The sequence below is a fragment of the Dromaius novaehollandiae genome, chromosome 10, assembly GCF_036370855.1.
Source record: "Dromaius novaehollandiae isolate bDroNov1 chromosome 10, bDroNov1.hap1, whole genome shotgun sequence".
NCBI lineage: Eukaryota > Metazoa > Chordata > Aves > Casuariiformes > Dromaiidae > Dromaius > Dromaius novaehollandiae.
The window spans coordinates 23383715-23396603 of NC_088107.1; the positions used below are offsets into that span (position 1 = coordinate 23383715).

At 60.8% G+C, this 12889-nt stretch overlaps 1 protein-coding gene across 2 annotated transcripts; it reads right to left on the minus strand.

The window, feature by feature from the left end:
• Positions 1-1538: 1538 nt before the first annotated feature.
• On the minus strand, positions 1539-5315 carry ISLR2 (immunoglobulin superfamily containing leucine rich repeat 2). 2 transcript variants are annotated; one of them, XM_064517620.1, is made up of 2 exons: positions 5269-5315; positions 1539-4106 (listed from the first exon to the last, which is right to left on the minus strand). In XM_064517620.1, exons 1-2 carry the CDS (start codon positions 5286-5288, stop codon positions 2003-2005), a joined length of 2124 nt encoding a protein of 707 aa, XP_064373690.1. In that variant the 5' UTR covers positions 5289-5315; the 3' UTR covers positions 1539-2002. The 2 variants fall into 2 exon arrangements, with proteins under 2 accessions (XP_064373690.1, XP_025972267.2); XM_026116482.2 differs by lacking the exon at positions 5269-5315 and adding an exon at positions 4702-5093.
• Positions 5316-12889: the final 7574 nt, after the last annotated feature.

Here is a 12889-nt window from a genome sequence, read left to right on the forward strand (position 1 = left end):
GTATGCTCATGGTTTGTTCATATAATGTTTGCGTGTCTACATAGCGGGTATATATAAAATGAGTGTGTACCCTGTATGCATATACATATATAGTAGTGTATATAAATAGACTGTGTATATGTGTAAATAAATACAGTGTGTGTATATGTGTGTATGTAGTGTGTGTGAACAGTGTGTGTATATAGATGTTTGCACGTAAATAGGTAAATATACTGTATGTGTGCATGGTGTATGTGTGGAGATATATATGTATGCACGTATGTATATATATTTAGAGCACATATCTGTCTGTGTGTGTGTGTGTGTGTGCGTGTGCGTGTGTGTGTGTGTGTGTGCACGCGCCTCCCTCACACACGCAGACCTCCCTTGCCTGTAGCTGCGGTGATGTCTCTCCCTGCCGCCTCCCGTCTCCATGGGGTCCCCGGGCGTTTCGGGCCAGGCGGCAGCTGAGGGCCGGGGACCGCTCTCCCCCCGGGGCCGGCACGGGGAAGGATCCGAGACACCGGTCGGGCCGGGAGCGCCCCGGGAGAGCGGGGGGACCGGGCGTCACCCCCACCCCCACCACCTCGGCCCCGGACAAGCAAGGACCCGGCTCCACTTTCAATCCCTTTTATTGACTCTTTCACAGACAGAAGCGCGTAGAAAAAAGACCGAGGCTCTCGTCGGCCCCGGGGCTCCTCCGGCTGCCCGCGGGCCGGGCGGGCAGGGGTGCGCGGCGGCCCCCGCCGCCGGCGAGCGCCACAGACACATCTAGGGGACATCACTTCCTACAGCAGCTACTCTAGCCAACACACATCGCGGGGAGCCGCCCGCGCCCGGCCGCCCGCAGCGCCTCGCCGGGAGACGCGGGGCGGCGGGGCCGGAGGGGCCGGCGGGGCCGGGGGGGCCGGCGGGGGGGGGGGGGGTCGGGGGGGCCCCGCCGGGCGCGGCGCGGGGCTGGGAACTGTCCGCCCCCTTGGTCCTGAACGGCGCCGCGGGGAGCGCGCCGGGGCGCGGGGGGAGCCGGGGGCGCGGCGGGCACCGCACCGGGGAGCCACGGGCACCCGCCGGGCGCGGCGCGGATCCACGGGGAGCGGCCGGACCCGCCGAGTCGCGGCGGGCACCCACGGGCAGCAGCGGGGACCCGCCGGGGGGCGGCGGAGACCCAGCGGGTCGCGGCGGGGACCGCATCGGGGAGCCGCGGGCGCCCACCGGGGCGCGGCGTGGACCGCAGCGGCGCGTAGGCGGCACCCTCCGGGGAGCGGCAGGGAGCGAGGAGCGACGGGGATCGGCGGGGACCCACCGGGGCACGGTGGGGGTGGCACCGGGCGCGGCGGGCACTCACCGAGTAACGGCAGGCAGTCACCGCGGAGCGGCGGGGACCCACCGGGGAGCGCTCCGGGGAGCGGCGGGGAGCGGGGCGCGGCGGGGACCGGCACGCAGCGGGGTCCGGAGCGGTGCACGGCGGAGCAGGCGCACGGCGGGGCTGTTTGTTTTCAGAAAACGTTTTGGGGATATCGGGATTTTTGTTTTACCCATCTTTTCTCTTTTTTTCGTTCTTTTCCTTTAGGGGAAAAGAAAATAAAGGGAGAACGGAGGGCAAAGGCCGGGGGAAGGGGGAATCGTTGCAATGCTGTAGCAAACCCGAGAAGGAAGACCATCACCGGATCGTGGCTGTGCGGAGAACCCCGGCGCCGACTGACTCCAAACGGAAACGAAATCGTGGGAGAAACGGCCCACCCCGGCGCGAGCAGCCCCGGGCGAGGTCCCCTGCGCGGAGTCCGTGCGTTCACCCTTCTCCGAGGATCTGGGGTCTGGTAGAGGAGGAAAAGGAGGAGGAGGGACGCACGGGTGTCGCTTTGGATTTTTCGTTCTTTCGTCTTCGCTCCTCTCTTGGAAGGAAGGAAGGAAGGAAGCAGCGGCCCGACGGCGCCAGCCGGCGGCCCCGGGCTGCGGCTCCGGAGCAGCGGGGCGGGCGGCGGGGCGGCGGGGCAGGGCTCGGCGGGGCAGCAGGGCGGCGGGCTCAGCGGGCGGGCTGCCGGTAGTTCCCGTTGATCTCCTGGGAGATGGTCACCGCCTCGGCGCCCAGGGGCAGCTTGTCGCTGTACTCGGAGCGGACCTCGAACTCCTCGGCGTTCGCTTTGGACTGCGACTCCGCCATGGAGCCGGCCGCCACGCTCTCATCTCGCTCCAGCTCCGGCGCCCCTTCGGCTTCTCTCCTCCTCCTCCTCCCTCCTTCGTCGTCGTCGTCCTCCCCCTCTTCTTCTTCCTCCACGTCCCCTTCCCCCACCTCGCTGGGATTGTAGTTCTTCTCAGACTCCAGGTAGGAGGCGCGGGGGTCGAAGTCGGCAGCCATGTGCTTCTCCATCTGGTCCGGGTTCTGGGCTTTCATGATAAGCTTGTAGGTCTTCCCCTGGTACTTGGAGAGGAGGTGGCAGCATGTGGCCCCCATCAGGGGTAGGGTGGCCAGGAGCAGCAAGAAGATGCTCACGACAACAATGATGATGAGTGAGGGGATCTCTTTCTTGGTGGTGAAGACCACTTGGACCTGGCAGTCCTCCCCGAGGTAGGTGAGACACACAGAGTAGTTGGTGCCGGGGTTCAAACCCTGGAACCAGTACGAGTTCACCCCTTCCTCGATCTTAGACCACTGGACCAAGGCGTGGCCCTGGCTGCTCTCCTGGCACAGGTAGAGCATTCTGAGGTGGACCTTCTCAGGCTGCATGTACGTGGGTGTGAGCTGCACCCTGGCATCGCGCTCTGACACATCTAAGGCAATCACACCCAGGTCGAAGGTGTGCTGCTTGAAGTCACCACTCTGGTTGAAGGCATGGTTGGAGATGTATCTGCTGGCTTGTGTGGAGCCACATTTCTTCTCAAAGGGAGGAAGCTGGAAGGGCACTTGCCCTCCTCCCATGGAATCTGTCCCGGCTGCTGAGGATGGGTGGCTCTGACGGGTGGGGCTGAGAGGTTTGTTCCTCTCATTTGGCATGAGCACACTGTTCTTTGCTCCCTTGGCCCCAGGCTTCCTATCACCTGGCTGTGCTTTGCCACCCGTGGGAGCCCTCCCAGGCTGCAGGGGGTATTTCTGGGTCCCAGCCACAGCCACGTTGACGGAGGTCTGGTTGCTCCCCATTTCATTGGTGGCCAGGCAGGTGTAGGTGCCTTCCTCCCGCTTGCTCAGGTGAGGAATCACCAGGGTGCCATTCTTGAAGACCAGGAAGCGCTCGATGTCTTGTTTGGGAAGGTCCTTCCCAGTGCTCTCTCTCGGGCTCCCTTTGATCTCCAGGGATTGGCTGGAGGTCTGGATCTTCCAGCTCACTTCGGGTGGGGGGCTGCCTGTCACAGCACAGTGCAGTGTCAGGGTGAAGCCATCAAAGAGCTCTGTGGTGTCCAGGTTGGGGAAATAGGTGAGCTGCACGGAAGGCGACATGCACTGCACGTCTGGGATTTTCCCCACTGGCACCCCTCGGAGCTGCTCTGGGAGGCTGCAGGTGATGGAGTCCTTCTCTGGGATGGAGATAAGTGTGCTGTCCATCCACTTCTTCAGCCACTGGAGCTTGCAGGAGCAGTCAAAGGGGTTGTTGTAGATCTGCAGGTGGGAGAGGGAGCTAAGGGAGTCGAAGATACCCTCCGCAAGAGCAGTGAACTTGTTGTTGTTGATGCGCAGGGACCGGAGGTCCTTGAGGGTGTGGAAGGCCCCCTGGGGCACCTGGGCCATGTGGTTATTGTTCATCTTGAGGAGCTGGAGGGCGCTGAGGTTGTAGAGGTCCTGCCAGGGGAAGTCCACGATCTGGTTGTGGCTGATGTCGAGGTTTTTCAGCTGCACCAGGATGGCGAAGGTGCCGGTCTCGATGGAGCGGATGTCGTTGTGCGCCAGCCACAGGGAGGTGACCTGGGTCACCTCCACGAAGGAGCGCCGCTGCAGCGCGGTGATCTTGTTGGCGGACAGGCTGAGGGTGGTGACGTTGGAGGGCAGCCCGGTGGGCACCACCTGGAGATCCTTGTAGGCGCAGTCGGCGAACTGGTGGGCGTACTTGTCCACACAGGCGCAGGGCTCCGGGCACGCCCGCGCCACGCCGAGCAGGGCCGCCAGGCACAGGCTCAGCAGCGGGGCCATCTCCCTCCTGCCGGGCAAGACAGCGGCTCTGAGGGCGCCCCCCACCCCGGCGCCCCCCACCCCGGGAGCGGGTCCGGCGCCCGGCGAGACGCGGCTGGGCGGCGGCGGGGGGGCTCCCGCCCGCGCCCCCTTTGTCCGCGCCCGGCTCCCCCGGCAGCGTCTCCTCTCGCCTTGCCCTTCGCCTTCTGCTGCCGCGCTCCTCCGCTACTTCTCATCCCCTCTCTTCCTCTCTTTCATTCTTTCTCCTTCCCTTTCGCTCTCCCGTTTTCCTCTCGTTCCCCTCCGGCTCTTTCCCTCCCTTCCACTCTCTTTTCCTTTTCTTGTTTGCGCTCTTTCTTTCCCCCTGCCCAATCTCGTTTTCTTTTTTCCCTGTTTTCTTTTCTCCTTTTTCTGTTATTTCTTTTCTCTGTTCTTTCCTTCTCCTTGCGTCCGTTTTTCCTGTCTTCCCCGCTCCACTTTTCTTCCCCCCTTCTCCTTCTCTCCCTAGTTTTCCCCTTCCCAATGTCCCCTTTTCTCCGTTTCCCCCTCCTCTCGCCCTTCTCCAGCCCCCCCTCCCCCCCCCCCCCGGCTGGCCGCACCCGGGAGGTGACCCCGCGCCTTACCCGCTCCTAAGTGGCGCTGAGAAACCCGCAGGACCTCGCCTCGCCGGTGCCGGTGCTCCGCATCCTCCTCCTCAGCTCCGGGCGGGCGGCTCGTCCCGGCACGGAGGAGCCCCGAGGACCCGCGCGGACCGCGTCCGGGCACCCCGCCAGCCCAGATACGACGGCGACGGGCGCGGGGGCGAGGCGGGAGCCGGCGCGGAGCGGAGCCAGGCGCCCGGGGGGGGCCGCCGCGGGGCCTCCCGCAGCCCGCGCCTCGCCGGGCCGAGCTGCGCGCCGGAGCGGGGCCGTGCGGGCACTGCGCTGCCGAGCCGCGAGCTCAGCGAGGAATTAGCATTTCTGCCAGCCTCCCCCTCCGCACGGCTGCCCCCTCCCTCCTCGCCACCCCTTTCCCATCCCACCCACCCACCCACCCCTGTCGCTCGCCAGCCTCCACCGCGGAGACAGACCAGACCCCGGCTGGGGAGAGACAGCTCCTTCCCCGGTGCAGGGATAACACCCCCCCCCCCAAAAAAAAAAAAAAATCCCCAAACCACCCCCTCCCCTCCAAGACCAATGACTAAAACTCACATGCACTTGACGACAGCCATGATCCAGTCCCGCCCTGCTCCCTCCCGCCCTCCCTCTGTTTCAATCCGGATTGCCTCCGCCCCATCTCCCCGGCGGGGCCGGGGTGCAAGCGGGGGGCCAGCGCCGGGCTGGGCGGCGGCCGGCGGCAGCGAGGACCGCGGCTACCGCAGCGCATCCCGGGGCACCGCGGGGGCCGGGGCGGCCCCTGCCCATCCCGGGGCACCGCGGGGGCCGGGGCTGCCCCTGCCCATCCCGGCACCGGGCAGAGCTCGGGAGTGCTTGTGCACGGCGGGGGCCGCTACCCGGGGGGGCGGGCGGCGCCCCATGCCCCCCCCCCAGCGCTGCCGCCGGGCGGTGGGCGGTGCGCGCTCCCGAGCCGCCGGGGACGCGCCGAGCCCGGCCGAGCCCCCCGGCCCCCCCCACGCCCGGGCTGCCGGCCCCCCAGCCCGGGCGATGTAATATTGATCAGGGCACTGTGCTCCGGGTGCCGCCGCCTCCGCCCGTCCCGTCGCGGGAGGCTCCCTTCTGCAGCCGCTAATTGAATGCAAATAGCTTTTAAGCGCTTGAGCGTAGGGGGAAGAAAAGGCGGGGGCGGGGGGGGGGGGGGCGAAGGGCTCCATGGATTACCCGGGATGCGGATGCTCTCCCTCATCTTCCTCCTGAAGGTCTGAAGGTTTAAACTCTTTGGAAAGACGCAGTAATGGCGAGACCCCCGTCTCCCCTCCACAGCCCACGGGAGGCATCGAGAAACGGTGGTGGGTAGTTTTGCCTTGACGTGGAGGTCTGCCCCCCCCCCCCCCGACCGGCCCTACCCATCGCCTCTTCCCCCGCGATGTGAAACACGATAAATAATTGATTTTATTAGGAGGATCGATTCCCCTGCTTGCCTCCCTCCCTGCTTCCCTGCCTCCCTCGCCTCTGCTCCGGCGGCTGCGCCCGGGCAGCGCTGCCGGGGGGTGTCGGGGCCGGGGCGGGGCGGGCTGCGCCCAGGCCCCGGGTGGGGTCACCCGGGACCCCCGGGACCCCCGTCCCGGGTCTCTCCTGGACCCCGCGTCTGCCGCCCGCCCGGCTGTCTGTCGCGATGCGCTGCCGCGACAACCGGCGGCCCCACCCAGAGCCACAGCCCGGCCCTGCGGCTACGTCCCCACCCGCGGGGCTGGGCCACGTCCCCCCGGTGCAGCTCGGGTCCGTCCGCGCCCATGGACACGCGTGGGGTGGGGATGCGAAGGGCTTCAGTCCGGGGCGGTGCAAACGCGGGGGCCGGAGCCAAGTGGCGCCGGGGCCTGGGGGCTCCTGGGCTGGGCGCGGCCCCGGCTGCCCCTCGGGAGGGTCTCGCCGCCTCCCTGCCGCTCGCGGGAGGTGAAAATCCCGCTCACTTCTCCCTCGGGCTCGGCAGCCCCGGGCCCTGCTGCCTCAGCACCGCCGGGGAGGAGAGCTCGGAGCCCAGCTCCGCAGCCCGGCCCCGGAGCCAGGGGGTGGGCGCCTCCCCCTCCGGACAACGAATAGGCGCTAAGCTGCAGAGGGGAGCGAAGGGTGTCTGGTAGCTGGAAGGGCAGAAGAAGGAATTCCCTTGGCAGCTAAACAGCGAGTCTGATCCTCGATCCCAGCCCCAGCTGCCTCTGCCCTCAGGATCCTCACAGCAGAGCCGTGTCTAAACCCTCCGAGCTGCCCGACATCAAGGGTCCCATCGCAGCCCGGGGCCCTGGGCTGCCTGTGGGCAGGCGGTGGGCTGCAGGCGAGCCAGGGACAGGAGCTTTGTTCCGGGCATGTGTGTGAGGTTCTTCCCCCGAGAGATGTGCAGGATCAATGGAGGATACTGCCTGGGAGCTCTTTGAGCAATCCCAGTCTGTGGACAGAAGTTCCCAGCTCCAGGGGCAGCCTGGGGGCCCCCCTGGCCTGTGGTCTGGTTCTGTGCCTGGTTCTGCCTCAGGGCTGCAGACAGACACACTGGCATCATTTAATAAGATGCAGTGGGCAAAGGAGCCCATTCTAGACGCCATCCCAGAGGAGTCGCTTTTAGAGCTTAAAAAGGTTCTAGTCTGGAACATATGGGGATGGGAGTCACCCTGATCCCACCAGCAGCATGGGGCAGGACGGCCCAGTTCATTCTCCAGGGTGGCTCCCTCTAACCTCTTCCTCCAGGCTCAGGACAGAGATGTGGACTCAGAGACAGCAGGAACCAGCTGCAACCCAAGTCAGTGCTCCCTCCCCCCCCCCCCCAAAGTGCAGTGCTGTGTCCTCAGGATCTGCAGGGGTGTGCAGGAGACCCCCGCCTGCCAACTACCCCTCCACATGGGGTGACTGGGGCATGCAGGAGAATCTGCATCATGGTGCCTGGAGACCACCTTGGCCTCAGTTTCCTTCTGCGATGTGGTCTGAGGGGTGTTGTGCAGCCCATGTCCACAGTCAGCAAGGTGTCTGGGGCGTGCGTGGCTGTGGGCTGCAGAAGAACCTAGGTGCCTCATTTCCATGCACATAAACTAACACCGGCTGCTGGGGTGTTGCCCTGTGGTCCCCTACACTGCAGCTGTCAGCCGGCTCCCTGGCACAGGTTTGGCCCAGTCCAATTAACACCTCCCAGATAAGCCTTAGCCATGGTTCAGGGGACAGTATGGTCCAGGATCTGTTCCAAACAGATAGACAAGGCCACCTTGTTGCAGTGGAAGGGATTTTAGCTGTATGGGCATGAGACATACTGTGACACTGGCTCTCCTCTCTAAGGCTTGGGCTAGTTGTATTTAGTGGTACAAGCTTAGCTGGGAGAGCCTCCGCATTTGCCTTCAGAAGCAGAGATGCAGCCTTTATTCTGCCCACACAAGAAGGACAGCAGTCTCTTACTCATGCTCCAGCCACAGCAAAAAGTGGTGTCAGTATGACTGTTTAGCCAGCGCATATTTGGGGAGATACAGGAGACTGCAGACAAGCTAGCAGGGAGCAGGAGGGAAGCAGATGCGTTTTCTGCGCAAGGGGACAAGGGAGGGAAGGGGTTGGGGGCCTGGATTTCTCACCCCACCTAGTGCACTTCTCCCTGGAGCAGGGAAAGGCGTGGAGGGAAATGAGGCACCAGGACGAGACGAAGCCACTGCCTCGCAGACAGCTCCCTTCGAGCCTCAACACAGACTACTCCTGGGCAGAGAGAAGGAAAGCAGGAGGGAGGCGTCACTTCACATCCTGCACAGATGATCTGTAGGGCAGTGTTTCACCTGCTGCTTGCCAGTGTGTCTCCATGTCTCCCTTTCTGCTGGAGAGGAGTTTGCAGAGCTGTTGTATGCTCAGCATCGGCTGTGGCTGGGCTGAGAGATGACTCGTTCACTTTCCATCCCTGCGGCTGGCTTTTAGCCCAAGCATGCCCTCACCCTCCTGATGACACTCTCCCAGGCACTAGCGATTTGAAGCTCAGGAAATTCCTGCATCAGACATTTGTATTTGTGCTTTATAACTTTTTTTTTTTTTTTTTCTCATTCTAACCACTTTTTGAACTCTTGTAGACTGAGCCCTGTGGCAGGGAGTCCCACAGTTAACAAGGCAGTACATCAAGATGTTCAGCATCTTCAAGCAAGCCAAATGTGTATCCCCATCATATAGCTTAACATAGACCAACGTCACCCTCACAGCAGGTAAATCTTTCCCAAGAAGGGGGAAAAGTTTGCCTCCATTGATACCGTTGGTGACCTTCCCACTAGCAATCAGCATGAAGGACTCCGTGACAAAGTGCCTGTGACTTTCCTCACTTGTTGCTGCTATATGGGGGGTTATTTGCCAAAAGGCATCCCAGGATCACCTTTAGATCCCAAGATCGCACTCCTGGCTCACCTTTTGGAGGAAACAGCCTTGTGATGCAGCGGTTCCCCTTTGGACAGGCTCCCCATCAGGCAGGTGAGGGGAAATTCACTGCTGGTGAAAGGACAGAGATAGACAGCCAGGAAGTAAATAGAGGGTTTTGGAAAACACCTAATATTGGGCAAAGAGAGAGGTGGCTCCAGAGTGCACGTTCACAAGAGCGAGGGATGATGGGGAGAGGTTTGTAATGGGGACTGCAACCCAGGCCCTCCTTACGGCCCTTGCCACAGTGGGGCTCTGCGACCTTGGTATTTGGAGCTTGTTGAGTATTTACTGAAGGCCAGGACTTGGGCTCCGCAGCTCAAGTGTTAAGAGTGGCAGAGACAGCCAACCGGGGATGCAAGGCCGGAAAGTTACTTTGAGGAATATGAAAGCAGGTTAAACTGTCGCAAGGATGTGACCGACACAGATAGGACACTTGCTGTCTGGCTTTTCACTGCACTTCACTGAGCTCTTCCCAAGATGCCTTCTTTCGTCATGCAAGGGGAAGAAACCAAAGTGTCCTAGATACAGTGGCAGTGTTTCTCCCAGACATATTTCAGGAGCATTGGAGCAGCATGTTGTGCTAGAAGTGGGTCACAGGATGAGCCATGGGTGTGACTGGATGGATAATGCTTCTCTCCTTCCCCACTCCCGGGGCCAGACCCTAACCTACACACTCTGGAGGGCATCACTGTATAAAGCTGCATGGTGTGACTGACAACCTCTGTTTACCTTATGCCTCCTCAGCAGATGCTACACATGGAGTTCCTGTCACCCCTTGTGCCTCAGTTTCCCATGCACAAGTGCAGAGAGTAACAACCTTTGTGGTAGCTTATCAACCCCTCAGAAGAAGAGCTCCAACAGAGGACAGTGGAGGATGGATGGATGGATGGAGGGAGGGAGGGAGGGATAAGCAGGCACCAAGGCTGTCGGCCTCTCCTGCCAACAGCACAGCTGCCCTTAGCTTCAGGCATCCTGCAGAAAATGCCTCAGCATGCTTCTAATATGTGACAGGTAGAAGCTGAGCTGGGGGCCAGATCCTCAGCTGGTGTCAATGATCCTGTGATCATTGGGGTTACTGGCGAGGGGTGGGAGGAACATATTCTCAACTGGTATAAATGAGGGCAGCCTTCCAGCTACAAGGCTTACCAGTTTGCTACTGAAACCAATGAGGATATGCTGACTTATACCTGCTGATTACCGCTTCCTGCCTGGAAGCATCTGGGGGAGCAATCCTCCCCTCCAAGGTAGTCAGGAGCATTTGTTATTTGAGGAAGAGAAGGTCAAGCCTGTACTTGGGATCTCCTGTATTCTCCAGCTTCCAGCCATGACCTGGCTCCCTGGACATCAGGTGAGTGTGTAGGGACCTTCCTCTGGGCATGTCCTGGCTGGTCAGAGATGATATGATTTTTCCCTCCATCTAGGCAAGACCTCTCTCATCTTTACCTCCCTCCAGATGTGCCTCCACTTCTCCAAATACTTAACAGAGCCTCCCCTTCTGCCCAGCACCCCCCATCTGCCCACCACTTGATCTTGATTATCCCTGGGATCCAAACCCATTTGGGTGTTAGCAGGCAGATTATTACTAAAAACATAATCCTGTTAATGTTTGGGCTCACTGGGGCAGGTCCTCCACTGCCTTGTCCCTCCACCCACTCCTGCCATCCAACCCAAGTGAATTTGCAGGGTATAATCAAAGGCAGAAGAGCTGGCCCTTTGGCTCTAATTAGTTTTGCATGTGTGTTGGAGAAATCCATTTTCATAAACAGGGAGGATTTATGCTCTTCTTTCTTGCCTTTTATTTTTTTTCCCCTTTGTGAATCCCATAGCACTTTGCTCTGGGCTAACAGGGAGTCATTTTATGAATGGTTTAGATTGAGCAATGCATTATTAATAACAGCTGATCAGGCAAGCAGCATATTATATATCATTTCAGGTGATCAGCTTAATTCCGTAAAGTTATTTCTTGCTCTAAAAACTGCTGTTCTTCCTAATGCCTCTGACCTTCATGGGGTGGATGTGGGTGGCAGGGAGGCCAAAGTAGGGTTTGGCATTGTCATACAAAGATGTCACACCAGTTTCCACCCCCATAGAAAGGATTATGGTCCTCCCTCCACCCTGGATCTGCCAGTGCCTGAATCCAGCCTCCTTCTGTGCCTTGATGTCACAGCCTTTTTGCAGGGACAATTTTGACACACAGAAGGAGGCTTGATGTATTTGTGTCAAAATTGTCCCTGCAAAAAGGCTGTGACATCAAGGCATTTGGGTAGTGGGTCTGAAATCAGGTGCACATCACATGGAGGTTGTCCTGCCCCCTTCCCCCTGCAGGATCCCTGGGGTGGGCAGGGGGAGGTCACCCTTCCTCCTTACCAGCCTGGCAGGGTACGGGAACTCCCTGCCTGAGGTGGAGGCTGGTGACTATTTTGGGAGCTCCCTCCCTGCTAGGGACACCCCAGCTGCCACCCTCTTCCTCCAGGGCTGGAGCTTGTTGAATGCTGCTCTGATCACCCTGCAGTGACTAATGATAACCCTTTTTTAGCTGGGTGACTGAGCTTTATGGCAATGCAGAGCCAATCTGGCTCCTCCAGGCTGTTGACTTAAGCATTGTTTTACAAGACTTTGAGGCCAGTGACACCAGACAGATGGCACTTGCTCTCCTGTGGCTGTGTCTCTTGTAGGTGGCTACCCACTTGCCTTCTATGGCTGCTCACTGCACATAACCCTGTACTAGACATCAGAGAGTCTACAGGGCAAGCGAGATGTGAATTCCCCAACTGCAGGAACAGGCTCTGCATGGGAGAGCCTGGCTGAGCCATGGCTGGCCTTGGCCCTAGTGACCCCAGGCAGGGTCAGAGGTGGACTGACCCCTTGCCCCAGGATGGCCTTGTCTGGATCCGGTGACAAGCCTTGCTGCCCTGTGTGCTTCCCTGCCCTCACCCATGCTCCCCTGGGATTGCTCCCTGAATCATGAGAGCACATCACGTGCTGCTGTGGCTGTCCTGCTTGCATCAGGATTTTTAAGAGCCTTGGAAGGCAGCGTGCGGGACAGGCAGGGGGTGATGCAGTCCCCTCACTCACCCCTGTCTTGCAGCTAAGACCCTGCCTGAATATTTCATGGCTGCTTCTGGGCCCTTCCTGGTTCTGTGGGTGCTCCCAGATGATGGGGTTTGTTTTCTTCCTGTCTCACCCTGATTCCCTCAGCCTGGCAGCTCCTGCTGTGTCCCCACGGAGGAGGAGGAGGAGGAGGCAGCCAGCAGCTCCCTGTGGTGAGGGGCGAGCGTGCTCTGGGGCTGGTGTCAGCTCTAGGGAGTCCTGCTGCCCCAGCTGGCTTTGGCACATCCTTTCCCTGCCCATCACCTGCTTTCAGCTGCCCCTGGTGCATTGGCACTGCCCTGGCTGGGCTGTCCTCTGCAGGCGTCCACCCTGGCTGCCCCTTTCCCTCTTGGACCTGCAGGAGGAGGACCAGGCCCCCGCACCTCCAGCTTAGCTGGTGGGAGGGAAGGCAGAGTTGGCTCTTGAGTGCCCGCAGTGGGTGCTTCCACCCAGGACTGCTGTCTAGAGGCTCTCCTGGCCACATGCCACTGTCTGGCCTCACGACCTGCTGCAGCTATTGCTCCCCCTGTGCCCTGTCCCCTCTATACCCCCTTTAGCAGACCAGATGCCCTGGTGATGGCTGCAGCTGGGTAGATTCCAGCAAGCCCCCAGGCAGGATGTGCATGTGACAGAGGCCATGTCTCCCTGGGGGAAAGGACAGGGGTGTGTGTATGGATGCACGTGGACTTGGCAACATGGGGAAAGC

Excerpts from the sequence above, each read along its gene's own strand:
- ISLR2 (XM_064517620.1), bottom strand. The coding sequence starts at position 5,288 with ATGGCTGTCGTCAAGTGCAT. Across the intron at positions 4,107-5,268 it reads ATGGCTGTCGTCAAGTGCAT|GAGGGAGATGGCCCCGCTGC; the intron begins GTGAGTTTTAGT and ends CTTGCCCGGCAG.